Source organism: Ailuropoda melanoleuca, chromosome 6 (assembly GCF_002007445.2).
Source record: "Ailuropoda melanoleuca isolate Jingjing chromosome 6, ASM200744v2, whole genome shotgun sequence".
NCBI classification, from domain to species: Eukaryota; Metazoa; Chordata; class Mammalia; order Carnivora; family Ursidae; genus Ailuropoda; species Ailuropoda melanoleuca.
In genome coordinates, this window is record NC_048223.1 from 105,226,378 (window position 1) to 105,253,557 (window position 27,180).

At 40.5% G+C, this 27,180-nt stretch overlaps 1 protein-coding gene across 1 annotated transcript in view; it reads left to right on the top strand.

The window, feature by feature from the left end:
* The window catches only part of CFAP58 (cilia and flagella associated protein 58), a 111,685-nt gene that overhangs the window by 33,935 nt on the left and 50,570 nt on the right, over positions 1 to 27,180 (top strand). Inside the window, exons 10-15 of the mRNA XM_034663243.1 lie at positions 8,312 to 8,473; positions 9,418 to 9,564; positions 15,220 to 15,360; positions 16,140 to 16,363; positions 18,835 to 18,946; positions 20,989 to 21,093. Of these exons, the coding sequence (XP_034519134.1) occupies positions 8,312 to 8,473; positions 9,418 to 9,564; positions 15,220 to 15,360; positions 16,140 to 16,363; positions 18,835 to 18,946; positions 20,989 to 21,093 (891 nt within the window). The remainder of the gene's footprint in view (positions 1 to 8,311; positions 8,474 to 9,417; positions 9,565 to 15,219; positions 15,361 to 16,139; positions 16,364 to 18,834; positions 18,947 to 20,988; positions 21,094 to 27,180) is intronic.

The window sequence follows — 27,180 nt, forward strand, 5'->3', positions numbered from 1 at the left end:
AGTCCATAGTCTCTCATGTTTCATTCCCCCTTCTGATTACCCCCCTTTTCTTTATCCCTTTCTTCCCCTACCGATCCTCCTAGTTCTTATGTTCCATAGATGAGAGAAATCATATGATAATTGTCTTTCTCTGCTTGACTTATTTCACTTAGCATTATCTCCTCCAGTGCCGTCCATGTTGCAGCAAATTGTTGAGAACTCGTTCTTTCTGATAGCTGAGTAATATTCCATTGTATATATGGACCACAGCTTCTTAATCCAGTCATATTTAAGCACAAGTTCGTAACAAATTCTTTATCCTCTGCAATTTTTCTATTTCTTGCTTAACCCCTGACAGCATAGATCAGTTGCTATAGCAACTTGGGTCATCTGAGGACTTCTTCTTTTTCTTTCTTTCTTTCTTTCTTTCTTTCTTTCTTTCTTTCTTTCTTTCTTTCTTTCTTTCTTTCTCTTTTTTTTTTTTAAGATTTTATTTATTCATTTGACAGAGGGAGAGAGCAAGCACAACCAGGGGGAGCAGCAGGTACAGGGAGAAGGAGAAGCAGGCTCCCTGCTGAACAGAGAGCCCATGTGGACCTGGATCCCAGGACCCTGGGATCACGATCTGAACCAAAGGCAGATGCTTAACTGACTGAGCCACCCTGGCACCCTTTTTTTTCTTTTTTAAAGATTTTATTTATTTATTTTAGGGAGAGAGAGAGAGAGAGCAGGGGGAGGGGCAGAAGGAGAGGGAAAGAGAGAATCTCAGACTCTGCAGAACCTGACTCACAGCTTGATCTCACGACCCTGAGATCATGACCTGAGCTGAAATCAAGAGTCCAATGCTTAACCGACTGAGCCATCCAGGCAGCCCTGGACTTCTTATTAAGGACCTGCATGTCCTTAATACATATAAGAAATAGTATAAGAAATATGCCCCTCCCCTATTTCTTTCTTTCTTTTCTGCTACACACACACACACACACACACACACACACACACACACACACCTCATTCCCACAAACAGAACATTCCCTTTCATGCATTCTATTTCTAGGGAATTAACGACTGATATCAGGGACTGGGGTAATGTCACGAAACTGATATTTTCATCAGCTTCTAGAGTGAGTGTACATTGTTCCAAGTTTTAACCCAGCAATTTCTTTTATAAGAACTCAATCTGTGGAAAAATAAGAAATGCAAAGAGTTTTATAAAAGCATATTCTGTAAAATAAATTGTGCTACGCTTATCTGATACAATATTAAGTACCATTAAAACTACGTGTTTGAAAAATATTTTTTAAAATGGGGGACGTGTTCACAATAGGAATCTGATAAAAACAGAATGCAAAATTACTTATATGGTTTGCCCTAGTTTTATCTCTGTGCGTAGAAGAAGGATTGTTATTCAACTTTGAGCTCTTCATAATACCTATTTCCTAAATAGGTCCAAATATTTTTTGAAAGAATGAATGGAAAGTGTAATTAGAGATCTGAATTAACCACTCAAAGACTTTCTTTTAGGTATTTATATTAAATTCTTCTTCACTAATATATTTATCATTATGGGTCTTCCCCCATTTTAAATTCATTTGAAACATGTTGACATAATGGACGATCTTATCTGAATTATCCTCAGCAATTTTAGCTGTGAGTGACTCGCGGCATGGTCTCTTCTGCTTTCTGAGCTGCAAAAACAGTGTCAACATTTGCCTTCTGGTTCTTTCTGTTTAGAGAAAGAAAGGTGAAATCTTAGATACTGAAAGCCCTACATTACATTTTATTAATTTAACTTGGCATTTGCAAACGAGGAAGAAGATCCTTCTCTGTGCCAGAATTGGATGGCTTAGAATCCTAAACCTTTTCTCATGTGCTTGTCTCAGTCAACACTTGCCATACTAAGGCTGCATAATACACAACCACCAAATCTCATGGGCATGCAGAAATAAGCACTTCTTTCTTTCTTTCTCTTTCTTTCTTTCTTTCTTTCTTTCTTTCTTTCTTTCTTTCTTTCTTTCTTTTTCTTTCTTTCTTTTAGAGATTTTATTTATTTATATGAGAGAGAGAAAGTGCAAGAGAGCACAAATGGTGAGAAGGGGCAAAGGGAGAGAAAAAGGGAGGAAGAGACTCCAGGGCTCGATCCCAGAACCCCAAGATCACGACTTGAGCCACCCAGGCCCCCCAGCACTCACTTGTTCCACGTCTGCAATTGAGTGGGACTCAGGTGGTCTAGGCTTGCCTGCACTTGGCTGGAGGCTGTGAGTTGGGTCTGGTTTTGCTCTACGTGTTTCTGCTCCTCCAGGATGCACGGCGTTCTCATGGAGAAAGAAAGGAAAGCAAAGGACAAACCCAACGACACAAGCGTATGTCATGGCTCTCTCCTCTGACTTTCCGTTGGCCGTGGCAAGTCACGTGTCCACGCCCAACAGCAAGGGGAAGACTCTTACCATGGAGGTGGTAGGGGCAGAGAGAGGGAGTAAATATTTGCAGAACCCTAAGATAATCTAGTACAGTGATTCAGGGCTTTTTATCCTCATGCTTTCTCCTCTGCTGCACTCTAACTTTCACCCTTTAGTTAAATTGAGAGGCACCAGGAATGGCATTATGAGTTGGGATCCACTACATTTACTGACATTTTGTAAATTCTGGGTAAAACCATTCCTGGTTAATCATTAAATCTGTGGCACATGTTGCACATTGTGCACTTGGCTCATTTTAGATCCCCTCCTTTCTCATTCTAAATATTAAACTTGTGGCCAGTGCCCTTCCAGACATTTTATACACCAAAAAGCATTCTTTCACAATTGAATCCGTACCTCCATGTTCCTTAGCTCTCTGCTTATTTGCTTATAACAGTGTCAAGCAAAACTCTTCTCGACAAACGTTCCAAGAAATGAATAATAATGTGCTTTCAAGGGCTTACAAGTAAGTGAGGAAAGCAAAAGTTGATCAAAGAAATATTGTTGATTGAATAGGTTCTTCATAATGAAATGAAACTCCGTTTCTTTGGTTATACAGAGCATCTTTCATAGACAAATTATAAGCTTTTTGTGTTGGTATAAAATTAGTGTCTTAGGGATTACTATTTTCCTGCAAAACAGAATTTGATCCATAGAAAAATCAAATGGATTTGTTAAGTACTATATTATACAACATGACAGAACATTAACCTATTATGATAATCTATTATTTATTAAATGATTAAATTATGATCTGCTTGGTACTTATATGATGGTGCGAATGTATGTATCTTCCCACTTAAATCCTCATAACTGCCCTCTGAGGTAGATATGATTATATCCTTCATTTTATAATATAATGTAATATGTTATTTATTTTTTCTAAAGATTTTATTTATTTATTTGACAGAGAGAGAGTGAGAGTGATCGCACAAGCAGGGGGAGCAGCAGGCAGAAGGAGAGGGAGAAGGAGATGGAGGCTCCCCACGGAGCAAGGAGCCCTATGATGCAGGGCTTGATTCCAGGACCCTGGGATCATGACCTGAGCCGAAGGCAGATGCTTAACTGTCTGAGCCACGCATGCGCCCCTAACATAATGAGTTATTAAGAACAGAAACATAGAAGAGGTGCCTGGCTGGCTCAGTCAGGAGAGCGTGTGACTCTTGATCTTGGGGTCGTGAGTTTAAACTCCATGTGGGGTGGAAAGCTTCCTTAAAAAAAAATCTTAAAAAACCCCCCAGAAACATAGATATGCCTCTCTAAATTCAAGGTAGAGAATAAAATAAGAAAGCAAGAAAAATAGAGAAGACTTAAAATCTCACGTGCCTGGCCACATAGGTTTTTTTGTTTTTTGTTTTTTTTTCGTTTGTTTGTTTTTTTTCCAGAGAGTGAGTTTTTCAGTTTCATTATGAAGGTAAAGGCATTGTCAGCATTCAAACCATTGACACTGAGTCAGAAAATCTTATTGGAGGAGTTTATTATACTGATATTTCATCAAATGTAAGTTAAAGGGCTCCAAATTCAGTGACCTACTTTCTTATCCTGCCTTAGTCTATGTGATGTTTTGACTATGCTGCAGATTTCCAGCATGCATTATTGATTTTTATCTCACTCTTACTTCTATTGGCAGGTTGTTTTAACAGAAAAAGAAAAGGTAGTAGGTTATAAACTGGGACTGTGCCCTCAGAGTGCACTGTAAGCATTTTCTGGGCTAGTCTGAAGTGAGCTTCCAAAGGCTGGGATCTCCAAGTCTCTGGCTGTAACAAAGCCTTTCATATTTGGGTGTGATTTCTCTCATGAGTTGGTTGGAGGTATCTAAAGTTATCTAAAATTAATTAAGCTCCAGCCCCACAGCTGGCATCTCACATTCTCTGATATGCCATTTTCAACAGGGACCATTCTGCTGAGTAAAGGTTTTGCTCCTACTTAACACCCACACATTTTATAAATTTTCAGGATTTGACATTGGTTTGAATGATTTCCACTGAAACAAATTGAGTTCCGACACTTAGAACTAAATTACTTTGTAAATTGTCTTTTCCCTTAGTTTCAATATTTTTTTTCATTGTCATTTAACTAAAATATCTTTGATCTTCTTGATATCATGATGAGTTCTTATTACTCCCAGCTTCAAGAATCCAGAAGCAAGTGCACTGTGGTTTCCTGCACTGTTGTGTGCAGAAAGACGGACCCTGCTAGTTGGACGCCCCCAAAAGAAATGCCCTTGGCTGCATCCTTTCTCTGGAGCATTCTTCTTCTTCTTCTTCTTCTTTTTTTTTTTTTTAAGATTTTTATTTATTTATTTGACAGAGATAGAGACAGCCAGCGAGAGAGGGAACATAAGCAGGGGAAGTGAGAGAGGAAGAAGCAGGCTCATAGTGGAGGAGCCTGATGTGGGGCTCGATCCTAGAACGCTGGGATCACGCCCTGAGCTGAAGGCAGACGCCTAACGACTGCGCTACCCAGGCGCCCCTCATTTTTAAGGATTCTACAGATACGGATCAAAGAAATGACGGGAAAAGGAAAGGGGTTTCTTTTCATTTCAGATATATGCACATACCTTTTCTCCAGACCTCGTTGTCTCAGATTTTCTAATTTTGTTCCTTGTAGGCCCTCAACCAACCATCCAAACCATTCCCACAGTCTGTATTTATTCTTACTTTGGGCCACTCTCTTTCCACACAAAGTGGGTGATCTCAGTAACAATAAAACAGTAAAAGCATGTAAAAATACTTTGTCAAATCTCGTGGCATAAATTTTAAAAATTGGCTGAAATAGGTAATTCCTTCGAGAATATGTACAGATATTCAGATTTAACTGGTAGAGAAGTAGTAAACGTAGGAAGAGCAGGAGTATGGAAGCCACTGAAGTTGAGGGAGAGCTAGCTCCAGCGCTCACAGAGAGCCCAGTAGCTGGAGACCCGAGTTTCTTCAAACTTTTAAGAATCAAATAATTCTCAGGCTACGTCACTTCAGAAGAAGTGCTGCTCATGCACTTTGCATTCGTTGAGGTAACACGATTGGCATTGCTGCCCTGTTATATGGAACCCATGCCTTCTGCAGGGATAATGAGTAAAGACTCCAGGCCTGGGGGAGAGCTTGGGGTCCGACACGAGTCCTTGATTGGGATGGCGGAGGCATAAAAAGGAAGAGGCAGTTCCCACAAATTGTGTAAATCCCAAATATTTACTGTTTAGGTAGTTCGTGTAGGACCATTCTCAAAGAAACTATCCATCTGCCTTGCAGTGTTTGATTCCCTCACAACACCCAATACATGTCTGTTTCTTGGTTCTCCTTATTCCTTGATTACCCATTTTGTGGTGGAGTCACTCCCTAGAGGTGAACCTTATTGTCTTTACATCACTAATGCTTTTACAGGGCCTGCCATAGGTAAGTCCTCAGTACGTGTGTATTGAGCGAATGAATAAATTGGTAAGTGAACGAATGGGTGAACAGAAAGGTACTCTCTTCCCTTTACGACACTAGCAGAAACCTTGATATTAAAACAGAATGGAAAAGAAAGTAATAGACTTCGATCACTTGTGAATATGTATGCAGAATCCTAAATGAAATTCTAGCAAACCAAATTCAACAGTACATTAAAAAAATCATCCAGTATGACCAAAGAGGGTTTATCCTGAAACCGCAAGGGTAGTTTTCTATTAAGAAAACTATTGCTGGCACTATGGAAACGTAAAGTATTACAGAATTTTGGAAAGCAATCTAGCAATACCTATTAAAGTTGAAAATATATATGTCTTTTGAGCCCGATATTCCGCTCCTGGGAATCCATCCCAACAGAAGTGAAAGCACAAGTGCATAAGGACCCATGTACCACAATGCTTAGTGCAGCAGGGTTCAGAGTGGTGAAGAAGTGGAAACCAAGCTAATGCCCATCAGAGGGGAAACGCTGAGTCTCTGATGGCTCAGCCGCACTGGAGTGTTAAGCCACCTCTAAACAGAGTGAGTTAGGGCTACTCCACATGACCCCAAAGTACTATTGAGTGATTAAAAAGCAAGGTGCATACAAACATATATAAGATCACATTTTGCTAAAAAATAAAAACAAAACCTAAAAAGCAAGACAAAGGAAGACAAACAAATCCCCGTGTTTGTATATTTCCTAGCTGAGTAGCTGTGGACGATATTACTTTCTTTGACCGAAATTTCCTTTTTTGTAAACTTAGGGTGATAATAACACACATCTTGTAGGGTTTTTGTGAAGAGTAAGTGAGCTAATACATACAAAGTGCCTGGTACATAGAACATGTCTAAGAAGTATCAGCTGTTATTATGCTAGAAGACCTGAATAGAATATGTAGAATTCAAAGGCAAATGTGGATGAACACATACCGAATTGTTAACCTGGCTGCTTTATGTGTCAGTGAGTTGTTGATATGGGTAGAAGAGAGAAGGAAGGTCCAAATAAATCAGTGAAAGAAAGAAAAATATTTCACACTGAAGCATTTATTTAAAATTATGGCACATGGCACTGTGTATAAAGAAATAAAATTAAAATACTTGTAAAGGGAAACATTTATTAGTAAGTATATCAAATCAATAGACCCAGTAAGAAGAATATGGCACAAAATGATACACGCCGAAAGGGCATTTACTAACATTTAATCCCATCCCTCCTTAAGTGTGTCTGAGAAAATGTTGAAAGGTATTTATTTAAAGATATGAAGGATAAATGGATTAAACACTAGCCATCATTACCTCCGATGGGAAAACTTTAGGGCTTCTTGGAGCGTATTTTCTGGCATACTAATTCTACAGGTGGAGAAAAGAATTCTGTAATGCAGTGATTTGGGAACACGCTGTTCACACGTAGCCCACACTTGAGTTGCAATGAGTATGAGCAGGGCAAAGGTCTAAGTACTTTTTGACCTAGATATTTTCAGTTCTAGATACAATGCCTCTTCTTCACAGGAACCTTCCCTGGCCATATTACTGCAAGGGCATGCCCGGCCTTCTGTCTCGATCATGTGGCTCTGTTTAGCTCCTTCAGCCGTAACTGTTAATTAAGAGAACTCCCCCGCCATGCAGTAAAACTCTGAAGCATTTTTCTCCTTGTGCGTTCTAGCTTTTGTCCAGACCATAATTCCATTGATTCAATCAGTCTTCCTTGCAAAAGTTTTTCTTCTTCAGGAATTTTCCAAGAAGTTTGTCCTTAAAAAATCAATTTCTGTGGACACTGCAGCTGAGAGTCATGATTATGTAATTTCCGCGGTATGGATTGCTTGTTGAGAAGTATTGGCTCACCGTGGAATTCTGTGCCTGGGTTTTTCATACTTGCAAAAAACAGGCAGTTATTCTCACATCTCATCTTGCCTAGAAGTGTTTTGTGCACAATAGAATGCATTTTTATGAAGTCCTTTGAGTTTCCCTGATGGAGCGAGTTTGACATTGGCAAGACCGCGTTATGATTACTATTGATGTCCAAAGGCCACTTTTCTTTCTCGTGGTTAAATTTCCAAAGCTGTGAGTGTGGCCAAACAGCTAAGTTACTTCTTATCTTTCTTAGTACTCCATGTGAAGATCTGTTTAAACTTGTGCCTTTTCTTTCTCTTTTCTCTTTTGGTGGGGGGGGTGTTCAGGAGAGGTTTTCAGAATTGAAAGAATTTATTATTTTTTTCCCTTTTGTGATCACAAAATAGCTGTGCTAAGCCTTCATGCTTGAGCAAAACTCTAGCGTTGATAAAATGTATGTTTGCCCCTAATCAGTGGGGCTGAATTTCTGTGTTGTGCCGCAGTGATTATAACCAGTCAGATTTTCTGATTGTGAGCATTTCTACCAGCTACCCTTAGATCAAAATCTCTGTTAACCACAGATTGGCTCTTCAAACATGTCCTATACTTCTTCTTCTCCAGGTCCTCGTGAACATGAAAGACTTAAAAATCCGTGAAATGCAGATTATTGACTACAGCAAAAAAATAGTTGAATCAGAGAATAAATTAAAACAGCAACAAAACCTGTACGAAGCTGTGAGGTCAGACAGGAATCTCTATAGCAAAAATCTGGTTGAGGCTCAGGTAAGGAATATATTTGTCTTTATGTTTGGACTCCTCCCTCTTCTGGGTTTAAAGCAGTTTCTGTTTTCCTAATGGCAGAATTTAGAACAGGGCAAACGAGAAGTCTCTTGGAATTCACCTGAAAGAGAAGATCGGTTTGTGCTGACCTATCAGGGTGTTTGAAGTGGAAATGACACAACTTGATGGGATGTGAAGATCATGGTCCTGCTTTTAATTATTATGTAGAATCTCCATTCTCCTGTTTCTAATTTTTAAAACTGCTGATAGCTACCATGACTCAGGGGGAGCAGCACACTCCGGTCATTTAATTGCAGATCTTTGCTTTGTGACCTTTTAGTTATAATGTTTGTTGTGGGGCCAATTCCTCCCTTGTAAAATGAGGAATAAAGCATGTGGTGTTGTGTGTGTGTGTTTTTTGTATGTGTGTTGTGTATGTGTGTTGTATGCGTGTTGTGTGTATTTGTTGCATGTGTTTGTGTGTTGTATGTAGGTTGCGTGTTGTGTATGCGTTGTATCTTATGTGTTGAGGTATATGTTGTGTATGTTGTACATGTGCGGTGTGTGCTGTGTTGTATCTGTTGCATCACATGTGTTGTAGGTATGCTGTGCACGTCACATGTGTTGCATGTGTTGTGTGTTTGTTGCATGTATGTGTTGTGTGTTTTGTATGTGTGGTGTGTGTGTGTATGTTGTGTGGTGTGTGTGGCATAGTCACCATGCATACTTTGTGTATATCTCATGAGAATATTTTGAGAGTTAAAGCTATAAAGCACTTGGAGGTTGATGGGCACAAGACACAAGGGAATAGCCCAGTGGTTATCGCTCAGGAGCCCATTGTTTTGAGAGAACCTCCCTTAAAAGCTCTTGAATATGTATTGAACTTCTATGCAGATGGTGATGTCTATTTAATTCCCTTTCAGACGTTTCTCCTTTCATTTTATTAGGATGAAATAACGGAAATGAAGAGAAAGTTAAAGATTATGACCCATCAGGTAGACCAGCTGAAAGAAGAAATCTCTGCCAAAGAGTCAGCACTTGCAAAGCTACATCTGGAACAGCAGCGGATAGAAAAGGAGAAGGAAACTCTGAAGGTACAGAACTTAGAACAGAAGTGATGGAGCAGTAGTCTGTCTGTTTGCCCCCTTGAGGCAGGCTCCATGCTCGCTGAAGGAACAAGGGACAAGGGGAACAACCGAGGAGCCAGGTCAGGCTTCCTTATGGGCATTGCTCCCAGGTAGAAGGGGGGAGGAGGCCAGGCGAGGTGTGTAAGAGCCTAGTTCACCAACTGCTAGCATCACGTCAGCAGGAGAGAACCGAGCAGGTCGGCAGTGCCCAGGAAGTCCTGGGGCTGGCAGGCTTGCCACAGTCGCTTTATATATTACTATGACATATCCTTTTAAATCTACTAACTTGGAACAGTATATGTCTACTAATATAATATAAAGACTTTTTCCAAGAATAATACCAAATAATTATACCATTTCAAATCCTCGAACAAATACATTTTCTTATACACATTCACTAAACCTAATATTTTTCTTTTCCTATCCAGTCCAATGGATTTCCCTTTTAATCTATTTGACCAAGGAATTAAAAAGGAACCAAGAGTATGAAAGTATCACTTCCATTTTGAAAATGTGTATGCAGAACACTCCTGGATGTTTCCTAGCCACTTGGAGGAACTCTCTATAGCAAATGAGAGACAGGGTGTCTTGGTTTCTGCACATAATTAGGTTTCAAAGATAGTTCCTAACTTGAAAATGTGTAGCTGGTGTTGGACAGCTTTAATGTCAAATTTCCTTGATTCGAAGATGCCCTGGATTGAAATATGCACTCTCAATTTCATAATAGGTTTTGTCAACTTAATGATAGGTCTTCATGGAAATAAAACAACTATATGAAATCAAGGCATATTTGGTTTGAGAAAAATTAAAATATAACAAAAGTGCCTTTATAGAAAGGACATGATAATTGATATTTACCTGAGACTTTCATTTCCCCATTCTAGCTTATGATAAAAAGGAATAAAAAATTGTACATTAAAATTCATATCCATATAAAGAAATATAAATATATTTTTTTAAATTAGAAAATGTCCTGCATCTTTGCCCCTGTTTTCCTTGTTCAAAAGAATAATTTTGTAGATGGTAGCTTGTCTACTTCGGAGCCTGTAGTGGGATGTGTTTATTTATCATTGAATGAATCCGAAGAATCTTATTATAAACATTGCTTGACCCCTGGGCCTCATGGACCCATGTTAGCAAGGCTTCAGTGTAACGCTATTTGGTACATCATCTCTTTCTTTTTATAGGATGACATCAATCCTCATCTCTTACTTCCTGACTAATGTTCTTTTCAAAAGATTATTACCCCATAATGGGGTCCAAGGTGGAATTAACTGCCTTCTACAAAATTCTGCTTTAGAAAAAGCAATGTCCTAGGCAAAAGATCAACTATTCCTAGTTCCCTAGAGTTTGACTTTGGTTAATATTTCTTTCAATTATGCCCTCCATCATCATGCATATAGAGCTCCAAAGAAGCATCAAAATAAGAGAAAATAAAAGACAATAGGGCTCTGGTTTGTTTGTTTGTTTGTTTGTTTATTTATTTATTTGACAGAGAGACAGCCAGCGAGAGAGGGAACACAAACAGGGGGAGTGGGAGAGGAAGAAGCAGGCTTCCAGCAGAGGAGCCTGATGTGGGGCTCAATCCCATAACGCCGGGATCACGCCCTGAGCTGAAGGCAGATGCTTAATGACTGAGCCACCCAGGCGCCCCAGGGCTCTGGTTTTTGGTCCTGGACCAGCAGAGCTGGCAGCGGGTGAACATGGGAGATGAGTATAAAGTGCTTCTGCTCTAGACAGTCTGTTCTAAGTGGGGAAAGGTAGGTCTGGAGAGCTTGGGGCCATCGGTGTTAGAAAGATGATTGCTTTGGACTTCCTGTGAAACCAGGATGACTTTTCCCCACAGGATTTCCCATTGAGGTAAGAATGAGGAACAGAAAAAAGGACGCCTTCTTGATTTATATTTTGAGGTTATCCAAGGGTGACTTGCAATGGTGCTTCGACTTGATAATTCTGGCCTATCACGAAGCCTGTTTGACATTCTTTAGAAAAATATGACAGCTCAAATGTTGAGTTTCAGCCTCTTGACTTTTTTAGCCTCACATTTGAATCATGATTCATACAGGTCTCTGGATTTCATGCATCTGAAGTTTGCAAACCCTGGAGGGAAGGGCAGATTTTCTAGTAACCTTGCTCCAAGAGACATTTAGCTTATTATTTTTGCGTTCTACAAAGCTCTGTGGGCACATAAGCCCTCCTGGAAGGGCAAGTCCCCTCCTGTGTGGTAGACCGTGGGACACCTTTTGACAGGGCATCCCAATTTACTACTTCTCCAAGATGACAAACAGTTGTCAATAATAGATTATTTTCATTCTCATTCAACTCCCTCAAAAGAAATGTCTTGCTCCTTCCATGTTTCTTTTCCTTTCTTAGTTGCTACCAGGCCCTACTGACTCCTCAATATTCTAGACACCGTCAGCACATTATGGTTATGACAGAATGTCAAAAGTCCCCTCAGATATTACTGCATGTGCGTTCATCTGCCCATTCTGTCCCAGTCTTGTTTCATCAGCGCTGACGGAGCCGTCTCATTTGGAGTGTCCTAACAAGCCCCTGATTCTGCCTCATCACCTCCAAATCATCCCACATCATTGTGACAGCACTTTGATTCCTGGTGAATAATTCAGTAGCGGATTCTCTCTGTCTAGAGCCCAGCATCACATTAGTGACTGGCTTCAGGGCACCTTATCCTTTTACTGGGATGACCTGGACGGGAGCTGCCACAGAGAGAGAGCGAAAGCCCAATTATTCTCAGGGCTGGAAAACTTGAGGTGGTCCTATTTGTCCTAGATGTAAACAGATGGTTTCTGTGACACCCAGTGAATGTTGGGATCATGTACGCATGGGTGAAACACCTGTGCGTACGGTTCTTGAGATAGGATATATACCCACTGCCACATCGGATGATATATATTCTGTAAACACCTATCGCAAAACTCATTGTGGAGGCAGTGACTAAAGAGTGTGTCCTGTGGGTGTATTACAACTTCATACCACCGGTAACACTTTGAGAGATGAGGACACCTCAGCTCCCACCTAGAACATTGCCTGATAGGCTTTCAGGCGCACAGCAGTTACCGTCTCTCCTGGGTGAGACAGCTCAGATTTATAGCTGCTAAATGCATTAGACTCGAGGTATTTTGTTGATGTTAACATTTGCTGCCATAGTCTAATGCCACATCTTGTTTACAGCTCATAAATTTATGACATAAGGAGACCACTCAGAATTTTGATATATTATGAAACACACACACACAGAGCAATGCCAAACGCGTGAATGGTTTTACATTTCAGACAGATACTTTTACACGCTGTTGATTGCATTTTAATATAACAGAGGTTTTATTTTGTTCTGCTGATGGATTCTGATCAGCTCTTGGCACTTAGGAACAGGGAAGTGAATGTTGCACATCTGGGAAAATGAAAGTTTTATTAATGAAAACATGAGCCACACAGGTATTTTATGGCTGTCTTCACTGTCACCTTAACTGATGATAGAAGGAGAAAGGCTGGTTCTTTGCTCTCTTTCCCAACAGGCAATCCCCCAAAGTGGTAAATACTAGACCAGATCTTTTCTCAATAAGCCTTTCCTTTTGCTTATCCCCAAACCAAAACGAATTTCATGAGTGAACACACCAAATGTCATTAAAGAACCCTTTGGTTTCACAGGAGCCGGATGTATTTAGTCTGTGACATTACACGTCTGTTACTAGGTATGCAGTATCTTCTGTTTGGACACGCTTGAGCTATGGAATTAATGGCTCTTGGTCTCCATGAGTCCAGCCCAACTTGAGTTGGGTTGGGTCACAGGCACTTGTAAATATGAGGTTTTCTATCATCCCGGTCTACTTTTTGGGTGGGTGGGGGTGTCCCAATACTTCCTTGAAGGAAAAAAATGTATTATTTTTTTTACTGTCATTTGCCAACCTGCAAGCTATTGAAAAATTGGAGCCTTCATGTCATCTTGTCATCTCCCTTGTGTTTCCAGCCATGGGCGAAATCAGAGCTCTCCTCTCATTTGTTTCTTTTGGTGTTGACCTGGTCCGTGGTAAAAACCTGTCCTTTCCGCTTGGGCATGGGACCTCTCAAAGATGCACTCTTCTTTCCTTTAATGTGAATACCTCTGTGGCTCCTCATTGCATACTCTGTACAGTCTGTGGCACACAAAACCCTTCCCAGTCTCCTCGGTTTTGCCTCCTGCTATTCCCTACCCAACACTCTAATAATCCAGCCACACTGGCTGCTTGGCTGTGTGGTAAACACACCAGGTACTTTACAGTTTGCATGCTTGTCTGTTTAATGCCTTCCCCCAACCAAGCCTTTCTCTTAGGAAATATCTGTCAGTTGCCAAGGCTCTCACTGGTTCTTCCCTCTAATCCCTAGGCAGACAGGAGGTAGAATCTCATCCCTGGGTACTCCCATGTCCTTTTCCCCACAGTGGATAGCATTTCCACACTGCGATATGTTATATTTGTCATTTCTCGTGCATGATGAATCTTTCAAGTCTTACTCTTGTATTTCACCTGGAACGATTGGCTGGTGATAGCAGCCAGGGCACAGGCTTTGGAATCAAAAGATCTGGGTTGGAATCTACACTCTGCTACTTACTAGCTGTGTGACCTTGGGCAAGTGAATTTGCTTTTCTTTGTCTCCTACACATTGTATTTGTAAATGAGGATGAGAGTAGCTATGCAAAATGCCTGCTATCATGCCTGAGATACTGTAGGTCACAAACATACTTGTGGAATTGGAGTGAATGTGTCCTTTGACGAGAGGTATTTTCCTTCTGAAACTGACCAGTCTGTGGCACCCTCTCCCCATCACTCTTACAAATTCCGTGTAACCTCAAGAGCCTCAAGATCTGAGCTCTCCTAGGAAACCTCCCTGACAACCATAGTCCTCTGACCTCCTGTAACATCAATTCCCTGTCTGTGTGCTAATAAATATATTGAAAAATCACTGCCTGGACTTGTTAATATTCACATAATTACTTGTATATCTTATCTTCTCATCTAGATTGGAAGCATCTGAGGAATAGGTTCTATATATCTTTCTATACCATGACATCTCTTCTGTTCCATCAAGACATTTTATAAGATAGACACTTGTTTGTTATCTTTGTTAATTTAATTTTTGCTTGCAACAGGCTTTATCTCTGTAGTTTGATGTGCTGGTGGTGTTAGGACCATCACAGGAGCTAGTGCATACAAAGGCCCTCCCCTCTGTCCTCACCCCTACATCCTCCTCTGCACTATTCTTTGTGAATTCTCACCTTGTTTAGCTGGTAAGAGAAGAGCTGCTGAATACCAGTGAAGCCTCTGCTGCATGTATATAGAAAAATGATGGAAATCCCTCAAGGGCACAACTCCTAGAATAAACATGATCACTATAATGTGCATTGCTGTTTCTTTACAGGCCTGTGTGTGCGTGCATGTGTGTGTGTGTGTGTGTGTGCGTGTGTGTGCGCGTAGCTTGTTTTGCTTGTGAGAATGATCAAACCACATTAAGCGAAACATTAGAGTGAAGTCTAAGAAGAACAACTGTGTGTCTGAATCTGGGCCCTGCAGTCCAGTCTGTACTGCCACAGAGCGAGATCTCTCGGTGTCTTTCATTCTTTGTTAGGCCGAGCTGCAGAAGCTAAGACAGCAAGCTCTGGAGACCAAACACTTTATTGAAAAGCAGGAAGTGGAAGAGAGAAAACTCCTGCGAATCATCGCTGAGGCAGATGGGGAGAGGCTGAGACAGAAGAAGGAATTGGACCAGGTAGGAACATCTCCTCACCAGACCTGCAGACCTCATCAGCAGACACCGCTGTTTGATTCAACTTTTCATGAATCCTCATTTTTCTCTTAGCTCTTGCATTCAATCTATAGGAAGAACGGCCGTAGAAGCCCATCTTCTGTTGATTACTTATGAAATAGTCTTTCATTGTTCAAGTCATATTTACGAGCCCTTACTATCCTCTAGGCCCTTGGGGATACCCTGGCCAATAGGAAAATAAGACCCCTGTTCTCTGGGAGCTTACATTCTAGTACAATATAATTGCTCACACGTAATTGCAATGAACAATTACATAATTCTGGAGTTAGAAACTCAAATGCATAATTAGGGGGTTAGAAACTTAAATGCTTTCAGAGATTTAGCAGGTTGAAAAAAAGAGAAATTGGCCAGTGTAAGACAGGAGTGGTGGAAACTGGCAAGAGCTAACCCACCATAAAGTCATTCAAATGTTAACATTTATAAAATAATGGGTTGGGAAAACAAACAAAAAAACACCCACAGGCCAAGAAATACAGGATGATGATGATGATGATGATGATGATTATGATGGATGATTTGTTGCACTTTTCTCTTTCCCATGGGACTGCAAACACATGGGAGGAGCTGTGTTGACTGTCTAGCATATCTTTCCAGTGCCCTGCCCACTGGACGCCTAGCACACATGGACATTTGAGAGATCTTTGATGGGATGAAAGAGGCTGCCATAACGAAAATGAGACTTTTTGTTTCCCTGATGGCCATGCCTTTCCCTATCTTTCTAGGTCACCAGTGAGAGAGATATCCTCGGGTCTCAGCTTGTCCGGCGCAATGACGAGTTGGCTTTGCTCTATGAGAAGATCAAGATCCAGCAGTCCGTGCTGAATAAAGGCGAGAGCCAGTACAACCAGAGGGTGGAGGACATGAGAATTCTCAAACTTGAGATTAAAAAACTTCGCAGAGAAAAGGGGATTCTTGCCAGGAGTGTGGCTAATGTTGATGAACTCAGGTAATAAGAGACCCTTCAGAGGTGAAGGCACTGCGGTCTGGGGGGAGCTCCTGAAATGACCTTATGTTCATTGCTTGTTAATCGTGGAAGGTCTTTATTAAGTTATATAAATTAATTTTTTATATGATGGAATTATGAGCAAATAATGAGAACAACTTTTCCATAATTCAGAATCTACATTATGCCCATTCTATGTCACCAAAAAAGTGAACTAGTTTCCTCTCAAGGGAATATAAGTGAGTGCAAAAAGATTTTTTAGAAACGTATTCTGGCTTTTAAAAAAGAAATTTCAAGACAAATCACAACAACCTAGTTACAATCCAGAAAATCATTTCCCCCAATGAGCTTTTTAGAATTTCTTTAAGACGGCAGCATGCAGTGTTATCAAGCAGCAATATTTAAATTTAATCCTGGTAACATTTGCACATCTTTTTCTTGGAATTATATACAGAATGAAAAGAAGGGAAAAAATTTAATTTTATCACTATTTGAAAACTCTGTTTCCTTAGAAGGCAGCCAAATTTTATATCTCACTCTTGATTTATCTTCTGCAGCTTTCACTTTAGCTTAGTGGGCCTTCTTCTGGCTTTAAATCTTGCATTATACAAGATCTACTTCCCCTTTGGGAAAACATCACCATGTTTTATACAGGCAATTGCAGAAAACCAAATAAGAGGCCTGGTGTTGTCTCTGTAGCTGTCCTTATTCCTCATGGACTTGTAGAGGAACAGTGTCCTTGACCACCTTGGGAAAAGGACACGGTCTGCATCTGCTTCTTAAATGAATTGGATTAGAAGATAGTTTTGATATTTAGATGCAGTGAATATATTCAGGAATAGCAAGAGAAGTTGCCACTATCAAGGCTGGATCAATACTTTTTATTTTTTTTAGAGTCGCTCATATTTCAGATGATGAAAATAGTACAAACTCACTGTAGAAAATGTGGGAAATGCAGAAAAAATATAAAGAAGGGATTAAAAAAATCACTCATAACTTTACTATCTAGAGATACCACCACTGACATTTCAAAGACAAATAGATTCATTCTAAGTAGTTTTTGAATGATCTCAAAGATCATCACTAAACTTGCCAGCCATGAGTTATTTTTATTATATACACAAAGGACCAAATTTTACCTATTCCTAGTCAGTATTGCTGGTTTGTGGATAATAGATTTTATTTTTCTCTTCAATGGGAAGACAACTTACTAAAGAAATTAGAGGCAAGCTGGCATGAATTTCATTCTCAGCCTTGCCACCCACAAGCTGTGTGACCTTGGGCAAATCACTTCACTTCTCTGAGCTTTAGACTTGTAGTTAAACATGAAAACAAACGCAATGTGCCTAGCACAGAGTCTAGAACAAAATAAGCTGTCAATAACAGTAGCTAACGCTCCCTCCCGCTCTCCTCTTCTGCCGACACTCTAGAAAATCGAAGTGTTAAAAATATGCTTTTAATTCTAAGCAGCTTGTGCTGAGCTCCCTGTTGAGTGAACATCATGCAGTTAATTCTAATGGTTTGTCTTGCTAATGAGGGGAAGTTGTATTATTGGTTTAAATGAAGCAATTAAGTAAAAGAGATGGTTTGGTGTTAGTAATCTGCACACCCACAGCAGACGAAGACAGATAATAATATCCTTATTGCCCATGTCAACGTGAGTGTTTGCCTCTTCTCTGCCCCCCAACAAAGCACCTTGTTCCGTAGGGTGGCAGCCAGCTTCCGGGGTCCTGTGAATGGCTGTGGTGCAGGGCCGATTAACCAGAGATTCCGGCAGACTGGAGCAGAAGCTTTGAGCCCGAGCTAGGTCTTCAGAACTTTTGCAGCCACCTGTGTGGTTAGCTGTGGAACATCAAATAAAATATCACTCCTAACTCGGTCTTTCTCAATCTTGGCTGCACATTAGAATTACCAGGAGGACTTTGCAATCCACGAAAGCCAAGTAACGTGCTTAACCAATTAAGGCGGAATTCCTGTGGGGATTGGGTGCAGGCAAAGGTGGGCTGCGCAGCTCCCCGGGTGATTCCAATGCACAGTCAGGGGGAACAGCACTGCCCTAATTGGTGTCAGGTTATCACCAAAGCCTCAGTGTCCTATAGGTGCCATCTTTTGTGGTAGAACATAAAAGATAGATTGTTCTTTATATAGAGATATTTAGAAGCATTGAAGAGTGTATTGAAATTCTTATAATTCGCTTCCTCCCTATTCTTTCCGTATACTTATAAACTCTTTGGGTATTCAGAACCATGATTCGGAAGCTCTGGTACTTTCATTAAAGCTAACGCTGAAGTTTGCGCTCTGCAAAAGGCTTGGTAACATCCGGGTCTGGCCCGGATTGGAGGCTGGTCTGTGTTCACAGAAGTCTCCCTAATGCCAACTTTTTATGTAAGATGTAGTGGGTCTGTAGCCACACAAAGACATGATTTTCAAATGGGTGGAGAATTTCTTAGTAAAAGAAAGTTTGTCTTATTCAGGCAGGAGCTTTTCCACATGCAACGAGAATTCTTGAAGGAGAGGACACGATGTCGCGCCCTCGAGGAGGAACTGGAGAACCCCATGAATGTGCACAGATGGAGGAAGCTTGAGGTACAGCTGGCAGAGCCTTCCTCTCCTCCCCAGATCTCTCCTCCTACCCCGCACGATCTCCTACCTAAAGCACAGGAAGAAGTTCAGTTGTATTTAATGCTATGCAAATTGTCACCTAGAATGTAAGTCTGGATCAAATGTAAATTGGGTTGTTTCAAAACCGGATGGTTTACTTGGGTTTTGTTTAAAAAGTCTTGGACAAAATCCCTTCTGTTTAAAGAAGACCCAGGGTGAGCTTCGAACTGGCCTCATCAATTGACATTTTTCCTGGTAGGTAGTTTCTGGTCAACCAGTTATCCTGAGGCTGCCTGTCTCAGATTGTTGATTGCCTTCAGCCACTGGCATCTATACCTACTTTCAGCTGGTCTTTGCATTCTTTGCCAAAGCAAACAAGGCTCTTGTCAGCTAGCTTTTTTTTTCCCCCCAAAGAACTAGCATTGTGTAGCCAAACCCCTTCTCTTAGGATCTGGGACACAGCCAACGTCTCACTGGTAGGTGATGGATAACAAACCTCATATTTTATTTTATGACTTCCTGATAGACATTACCATCAGCCCTGCAGATAACAGTTAAAGACAAGCTCTGCTTATTCAAGGAAAAGAAGGTCATCTGTCTGAGTTATAGCCAGACATGTGGGTGCCAGGAGGGGCTTTGACTACACCAACAATTAGGGTTTGGGGAGGATAAAATATATGACATAAGAAGGAACCGTCAGCCAAGTCAGCTTTTGGTTTTCATTTCTATTTTTCCTTTTTAATGAAGAAAGCATTAAGGATAATGCATTATAAATTGTTATGTAAACACGAGGCCTGAATTTTAAGAATGTCCAGTCTTGCCAGATGAATGTATGTCAGATCTAGTCCCTGTATATGAATATTGGTTGGCACTGCTTAGTGTTTCTTAAGCAAAGTCAAAGTCGGTGAAGTGTTTTCTCTCCCCAGTTTCGACCCTCATTTATTTCTCTTTAAATGCCAAGAGTGGTGTCACTTACTAAACTAACAATAATATGGATGTGTCTGGGGAAGTAGAGCTGAAGACTTAAAATTCGTTTACTGTCATAATAGTTTATTCCATGTGTTTTCAAGCAGATCTTTAAAGTTTCCAATTCTGTGTCAATTTCTATTTAAAAATTAGAAAATATTGGGGAAGCGGATGAAAATATTTAGCTGCTAGATTAATTCAAAATGTCAGTACAGTTGAAAGCAGAACTTTGGCTCAAAGTTGAGAGGACAGATTATCAATTTATAACCGTAGCGTTTGTTTGAATTGTACACAGAGTTCCTGAAGGTGCCTCAAAGCTTTACGGATTGATAACCCCATCTGAGAGCTAAATGCCATGGTCGTGTTTTGCTGCCAATTATTAGCAGAAGTCCGTATCCTAGGAACCTTCCCCATCATAGGCTATAATGAATCTTCTTGTTGGCAATTACCAAAGGAGAATCCTGAGTTTGAATAAATTAGGGAAGCCTGTCTCATTCATTCGGAAACAGAGGGCATAGGAGGAAAAGCCTCAGAGCATAGTAATGAAGAACCGCAGGCCTCAGAGCCAGGGATTCTGGGCTTGAATCCAGCTCCGACCCTTACCAGTGTGGGTGGACGACTTAATCGTCTGAGCCTTAGTTGCCTTCTCCGTAAAAGGGGAAGACTGTCTCTTAGGACTGCTGTGTGCCTAAAATTTGATATTGTATGAAAAGCACTTAGCATGGTGTCGGGATGGTGGCAAAGAATCAAGTATAATGCATAGTTGCTATCATTATTGTTATTATTAGTATTATCCCTGTTCCCCCTGGTGGAATAAACATCTTCGTTTTCCATTTATTGGCCAACTAGAGCCAGTAGACAAGAGATTAGCCAAACTTCAGTCTTTTTTGGTGGTCATTGCAATCTGTTATGCTTTTTTTTGGGGGGGGGGTTTAATTCTCTCTGTATGGGGTCTGCAGGTTTGCAATACATTTTAGTAAGACAATAATTATTTTACAAAGAGACTTCGGTGCTTTGAACTGATGATATCTCAGCTGCTTTATTTTGTTCCCTGTGAACAGGCCAGTGACCCCAGTACCTTTGAGCTGATACAGAAGATTCACACCCTGCAGAAGCGTCTCATCGGCAAGACGGAAGAGGTGGTTGAGAAAGAGCTGCTCCTGCAGGTAGCATCTTCCTTTTCTGGACTCACTGAGCAAGCGTGTTTTTTGAGCATCACCAGCTTGTAGAATTAGCTGTCTGGCCCCATTGCATGCCCCGTGTTTAACTGTAGATGGCAACAGTGACTCACACACAGAGAACAAACAACATGATTAATTGGTCTTTTATGCTGCCATCAGTGATATTTCAAGAATTCTGGAAAATTAAGTTGAAGGCTAGACTTACTGCATTGGGTGATGTGAGCCTTCCCCCCCCCCCACAGTTTTATTTGTCAGGTTCTTTTAAATACTTTTCTTTATGTGTTTATATAATGGGAAATACTATGATTTTGATTTTGAAAATAAGCTTTCACATAGAGCACAGATGATCTGTCCTCTTGAAGATTTGTGAGATGAACTAGAAGGAGAGACTACTTTTTGTGGCTTTTATGCATTCAGTTTTTCTGGAGCAATCAGGAATGGTAACATTCTTTTAGGCCTGTGCCTTGAGTATAGGCTGTCACCACCATTACTGCTGTCACACCGGATACCGTGCTGGTGGTTCCCCTTACTTGCCTCAGGTCCTCTTCACAGTTTGGGGGTGGGGTGGGCATTGTCACCCCTGATCCGTGGATGAGGAAGTTGGGTTCCAGGAGTGCAGTGTGGATACGAATGTAAGCTCCGTGTTAGGGGGACAGGGTCGGAATCCTGCCTCTGCCAATTTATAGCTGCGTGAGGTTAACTTCTCTGCGCTCGAGGTTCTTAATCTTTGTTATGGGACAATCACAGAACCTGGGGGAAGGGAGGTTGTGAAGATGCAAAGAGCTTAGTGTTATGCTTGGCACATAGCGTTTAATAAATATTAGCAAGTATTCTTATTATTTCTAACTCCAAAGCCCATGATCTTGACTGCTGGGTTGCCGTTAGTAAGAACAGGAACGTCTATGCCTGAGCAAGGAACTTCTATGCATTTACCCCTTCTGTTTTACATTTTACCTTAAAAAGACATTGTCCCTGGGGTTGGGTATATAAAGGAAGTAGCTTTCCTGCGCGTGGCTATGCTGAATGGGCCATAGGGATAGTCCTTTTCTCTTATAGATGAGCATAGTGGTTAGGAGGGCAGACTTTGGAGTCAGAAAGATCTGGTCTTGAATCAGCTCCAGTGCCTTATATTACATGACTTGAGGGAGACTTACATAAATTCTCCAAACTTCAGTTTTTTCCATCTGTTCAATGGGGGCAGTAATACCCAGTTTCTTTATGGGAGGAAGCTTCTCCCATCAGAGTATACAACTTGGAAGTCCTGTTGTGAGGATAACCAATCAGTGCAAGGGCACTGGGGTCTGGCGGGTAGTCCAGGCTTTAGGCTGTGACTCCACCCATGCAACCACAAGTCACGTCCCAAGGCCATGCAACTGGGAAGTGGCAGAGTGGGGATGCAAACCAGACACCTCCAGAGCTCGCACTTTCTACCAGTGCGTTACCTTGCCTTTTTGAATATTATCGCATTGTTTTCTTTAAAAAGAAGGAGATTTTGTTGTAAGCTTGTTTTGTATTTCACTGACTGCTCTAATTTTATTACTTCTTTCCCTCTCTAGGCTTTGGATTTATTCTGTTCTTTTTCTACCTTCTTAACACTGATGCTCAGCTCATTAATGTTAAATCTACTTTCTATGAGATCCATTTACAGCTATAAAATGTCCTTTAAATGATTTCTTGAATTCCTCCCCACAGGGTTTGAAATACAGTATTTTTCATTTTCATTTAGTTCTAAATATTTTCCGTTTTCAGAATTATTTCTCCTTTGAGAGTAAGTCTTAAAAAATATCTGCTATTCCTCTTATGGTAATTAAAAGTACAACTTTAAATTCCCAAATATATATGCAGTTAAGTTACCTTTTAGTTACGGATCTCTCATTTTTTTGCATTGTGATCTGTATTCTACTGATTCTTTGGAATTTGTTGAAACTTGCTTTGGGACCAATGAAGGTGGTCAGTTTTTGTAACTGGCCTGCTTACTTGAAAGGGTTATGTACTGTCAAGCTTCAGGGGTCTCTCGGATGTTCATCAGGTCAACCTTGTTAATTATGTTGTCCAGATCTGTATCTTTCCTAATTTTCTTTGCATAATCACTGAGAAAAAATTTGAAGATTTATCTATTTTTCCTTGTAGTTCTGTCATTTTTTTTTTTTTGCTTTAAGTACATTTTATATTATGTTCATAAGGTGAGTACAAGGTTGCAACTGTTATTTCTTCCTCGTGAATTGTGCCCTTAATATTATGTGAGAATCTTCTTCAATCCTTAATGCTTTTACTTACAAAATTGTCTGATACTAATATAACTCTACCTGGGGTTTCTGTGCATAAGCTCTCTATACTTTTAAACTTTTGTTGTCTTTATATTTTAGGTGAGTATCTTGTAATTTAAAAAACATCCAATCAGATGTATTTGTCTTTTGATTGGTATGTCTAGTCTACTTGTATTTATTGATAATTTTAGGTTTATTTCCACCTACTTACTTTCTATTATTTACCCTGATTATTTTAATGCTTAAAAAAGTTCTGTTCCTGCTTTCTGTTGGATTGAGTTTTCTTTATTCCCTCTTTTTGCCCTCCACCAGTTACTTCTCTCTCCTCATTACTCCTATTCTCCTTTTCCTGGCTTATTTAGTTATTTTCTGCACGACTCCCACCACTCAGTGTAATTCTCACTCTCTGTCTAATGGATTTTCTAAAAAATGGAACACGTAAAGCGGACATCAAGTCTAAACCAATCTACAGTTGATCCGTATGCTTATTCTTAACAACACAAGGACCTNTTATTTTCTGCACGACTCCCACCACTCAGTGTAATTCTCACTCTCTGTCTGATGGATTTTCTAAAAAATGGAACACGTAAAGCGGACATCAAGTCTAAACCAATCTACAGTTGATCCGTATGCTTTTTCTTAACAACACAAGGACCTGGATGCTTTAATTCCAAATTCCCACTATGGTCCTGCCAGCATCAGCCAGTATCATGATTTTATAGAGTCCATGAATATTTATTCGGATTTACCAAGATGTATACCAGTTCTTTTGTTTTCTTTGCTTTTTAATTTTTTAAAGGAAGCTCTACATCCCACGTGGTGCTTGAGCTCAAGTCCCCGAGATCAAGCGTCATGCTCCACTGACAGAGCCAGTCAGGCACTGCCAGTTCTTTTGTTTTCTATTTCTTCGTCTCCCCAATTCCTTACTTCTAGGTTCCATCCCCTTTTGAAAGTGCATCCTTTCATAGTTATTTCAGTGATCAATTTTTCAGAGGCTAATACTCTCTTTTGCTTATCTGAACATATTTTTATTTTGGTCATACTCATAAATGATTCTGTTGAAATTCGATTTTCTCTTGGTACTTTCAAGCTGGAAGGCCCTTGTGTTAGCTTCGAGCAATGCCAGTGAGAGGTCTGCTGTTAGTCTTGTGATTCCTGCTCCTCTTCAGGCGTATCCTGCCTGTGCTTCTGTTTGGTTGCTAGAGCTCTGCCTTGTCTTTGGTGTCCTGGAGTTTCAGCACAGTGCATTTGGTATGAACTTAGCTTTGCTGACTGTGCTTAGGATTTGCTGTTTCCTGATTCTGAATCTGAATTTGTCTTTGAATAACGTCTCCTTTTTATTGGGGTACCTGAGTGGTGCCGTCGGTTAAGTGTCTGAGGTCGAGGCCCGTGTAGCTTGGAGTCTGCTTGAGTTTCTCTCTCCTTCCCCCTCTGCCCCTCCCCCCTGCATGCATACCTGCTCTCTCTTTCTCTCTCTCAAATAAATAAATAAATAAATAAATCTTTTAAAAAAGTAGTGTCTCCTTTATCTTCTTTATTCACTCTTTCTGGAACTCTTACCAGATATAGGTTGGATTTTCTCATTCATTTTTCTTTACCTACTGGCCTCTTAGATATTTTCTTCTCTCTCTTTTTTTTTTTTAAAGATTTTATTTATTTATTTGACAGAGACAGCCAGTGAGAGAGGGAACACAAGCAGGGGGAATGGGAGAGGAAGAAGCAGGCTCCCAGCAGAGAAGCCTGATGTGGGGCTCTATCCGAACGCTGGGATCACGCGCTGAGCCGAAGGCAGACGCTTAACGACTGCACCACCCAGGCGCCGCCCCTTCTTCTCTTTATCTCTTATGTTATGTTTTTGCAGCTTTGTCTTTTAACTTACTAAGTCTTTCAAGGTGTGCTTATCTGCTAATAGCCAATTGAACAAGATTTCCTTTTCAATGATTTTATTTTTATTTTCTAGAGGTTTTTTTTCCCCCATATGAATGGTCTTTGTTGCTAGTGTCTTGATTTTTTTCTTATGTTTTTATTCCTTCCCTTACGTCTTCAATTAATTTAAACATTTATTTTATAGTCTTCATCTGGTTGTTCTATTAGTTGAAGGCCTTGGCGACCTTTCCTATCATGTACTATGACTGTTGACTTTGATTCATGCTGGATCTTTTTCCTTTTGTGTTGTAAATTGGCTTGTGGACTAATTTTCAGAAAGGCTTTATTTCTAGGATTCGGGAACAGGTCAGGTTAAGGGTACGCCCTTTCACTTGTTCCTACCAGGTGCCCTAGGAGATACCACTTGCTTAGGATAATTTCTTATATTAAATTCTCACTTTGGAGCTTCTTGGACAGCTTAGTTCATGTATATTAGAGCCCCAAACTCTTGTGATGGAAGAGCCATGAATACACATTCTCCACACAGCCAAAGTGTTTTTCCTCACTCAAAGCCCAGGAGGTGTTGTTAGATATCTTTGTGGTCTTCCTGTCCCAGTGGGTGGACTCCTATCTATCTATCTATCTATCTATCTATCTATCTATCTATCTATCATCTATCTATCTATCTATCATCTATCAATCATCTTCTATCTATCATCTCTTTTCACACAGGCCTAGGACCTTGTCTCTTATCCTTTTATGGCCATTAAAGTCCAAGGCCCTTGTTCAGTGAATCCAGCCACTTGTCCCACTCAACCCCCCAGACATTTCTTGTCTTCTCTTCTCTAATCCCTAGTTTTCTCATCCATAAAATGGGGACAATGATAGTTTTTACCCAAAGAATTGAATGTGTTAAGTCCACATAGAGATTTGCCTGTGTGCTTGGTTATCCTTACCAATGTTCTTATTTACATTATTATGATCATTAACGTTATTGACCACAAAAGAGTGTTTTACAGCTCACCAAGGTTTAACATCCAGCCTCACTCCTCTTTATTCAGTCCTTCATTTAAACTTTCTCTGAGATGCTTGGGTTGTCCTGTGCCTGTTGCAAGTTTCCTTCTGGGGCTTGCGTATCCACATACAACACACCGTTGTCTTCGGGAAGCCCCCGGCTCTCCACAGAATTGGACAGTTTCTCAGTGTCATCTGTTTTTTAAAATTATTGGAGAAATTCTCTGCACTTAGAACATGTTGCAATTAGGAAGATTTTTGGTTGAATTTTTCTGAGTATCANTATTTTTATTTTTTTTAAAGATTTTATTTATTTATTCGACAGAGATAGAGACAGCCAGCAAGAGAGGGAACACAAGCAGGGGGAGTGGGAGAGGAAGAAGCAGGCTCATAGTGGAGGAGCCTGATGTGGGGCTCGATCCCATAACGCCAGGATCACGCCCTGAGCCGAAGGCGGACGCTTAACCGCTGTGCCACCCAGGCGCCCCCAGAACATTTTTTAAATGACTATTTAATCTGTTACATGGTGATGAAGAGACCCCATCATTTCCAGCAGTGGATAAGATAGAAGCCTATTTACCCCCAATAGACTGTGAGTTCTTTGCGGAAAGACACTTGATAATTCATCTCTCTAACCCCAATGCCTGATACGGTAGCAGGACACGTAGGAAGTACTCAGTAATGATGGACAGGCTCCCTGCCTGAGCAACTCCTACTCAACCTTTAGGCCTTAGCTTAAATGCTGTTTCTCGGGGGGCAGTTCCAGTTCCTAGGTTGGGTCTTCTGGTACATGTTCCCATATGTGGACTTGACTTTTTCTTTTCTTTTCTCTTTTCTTTTCTTTTTTCTTTTCCCTTTCTTTTCTTTCTTTCTCTCTCTCTTTCTTTCTTTCTTTCTTTCTTTCTTTCTTTCTTTCTTTCTTTCT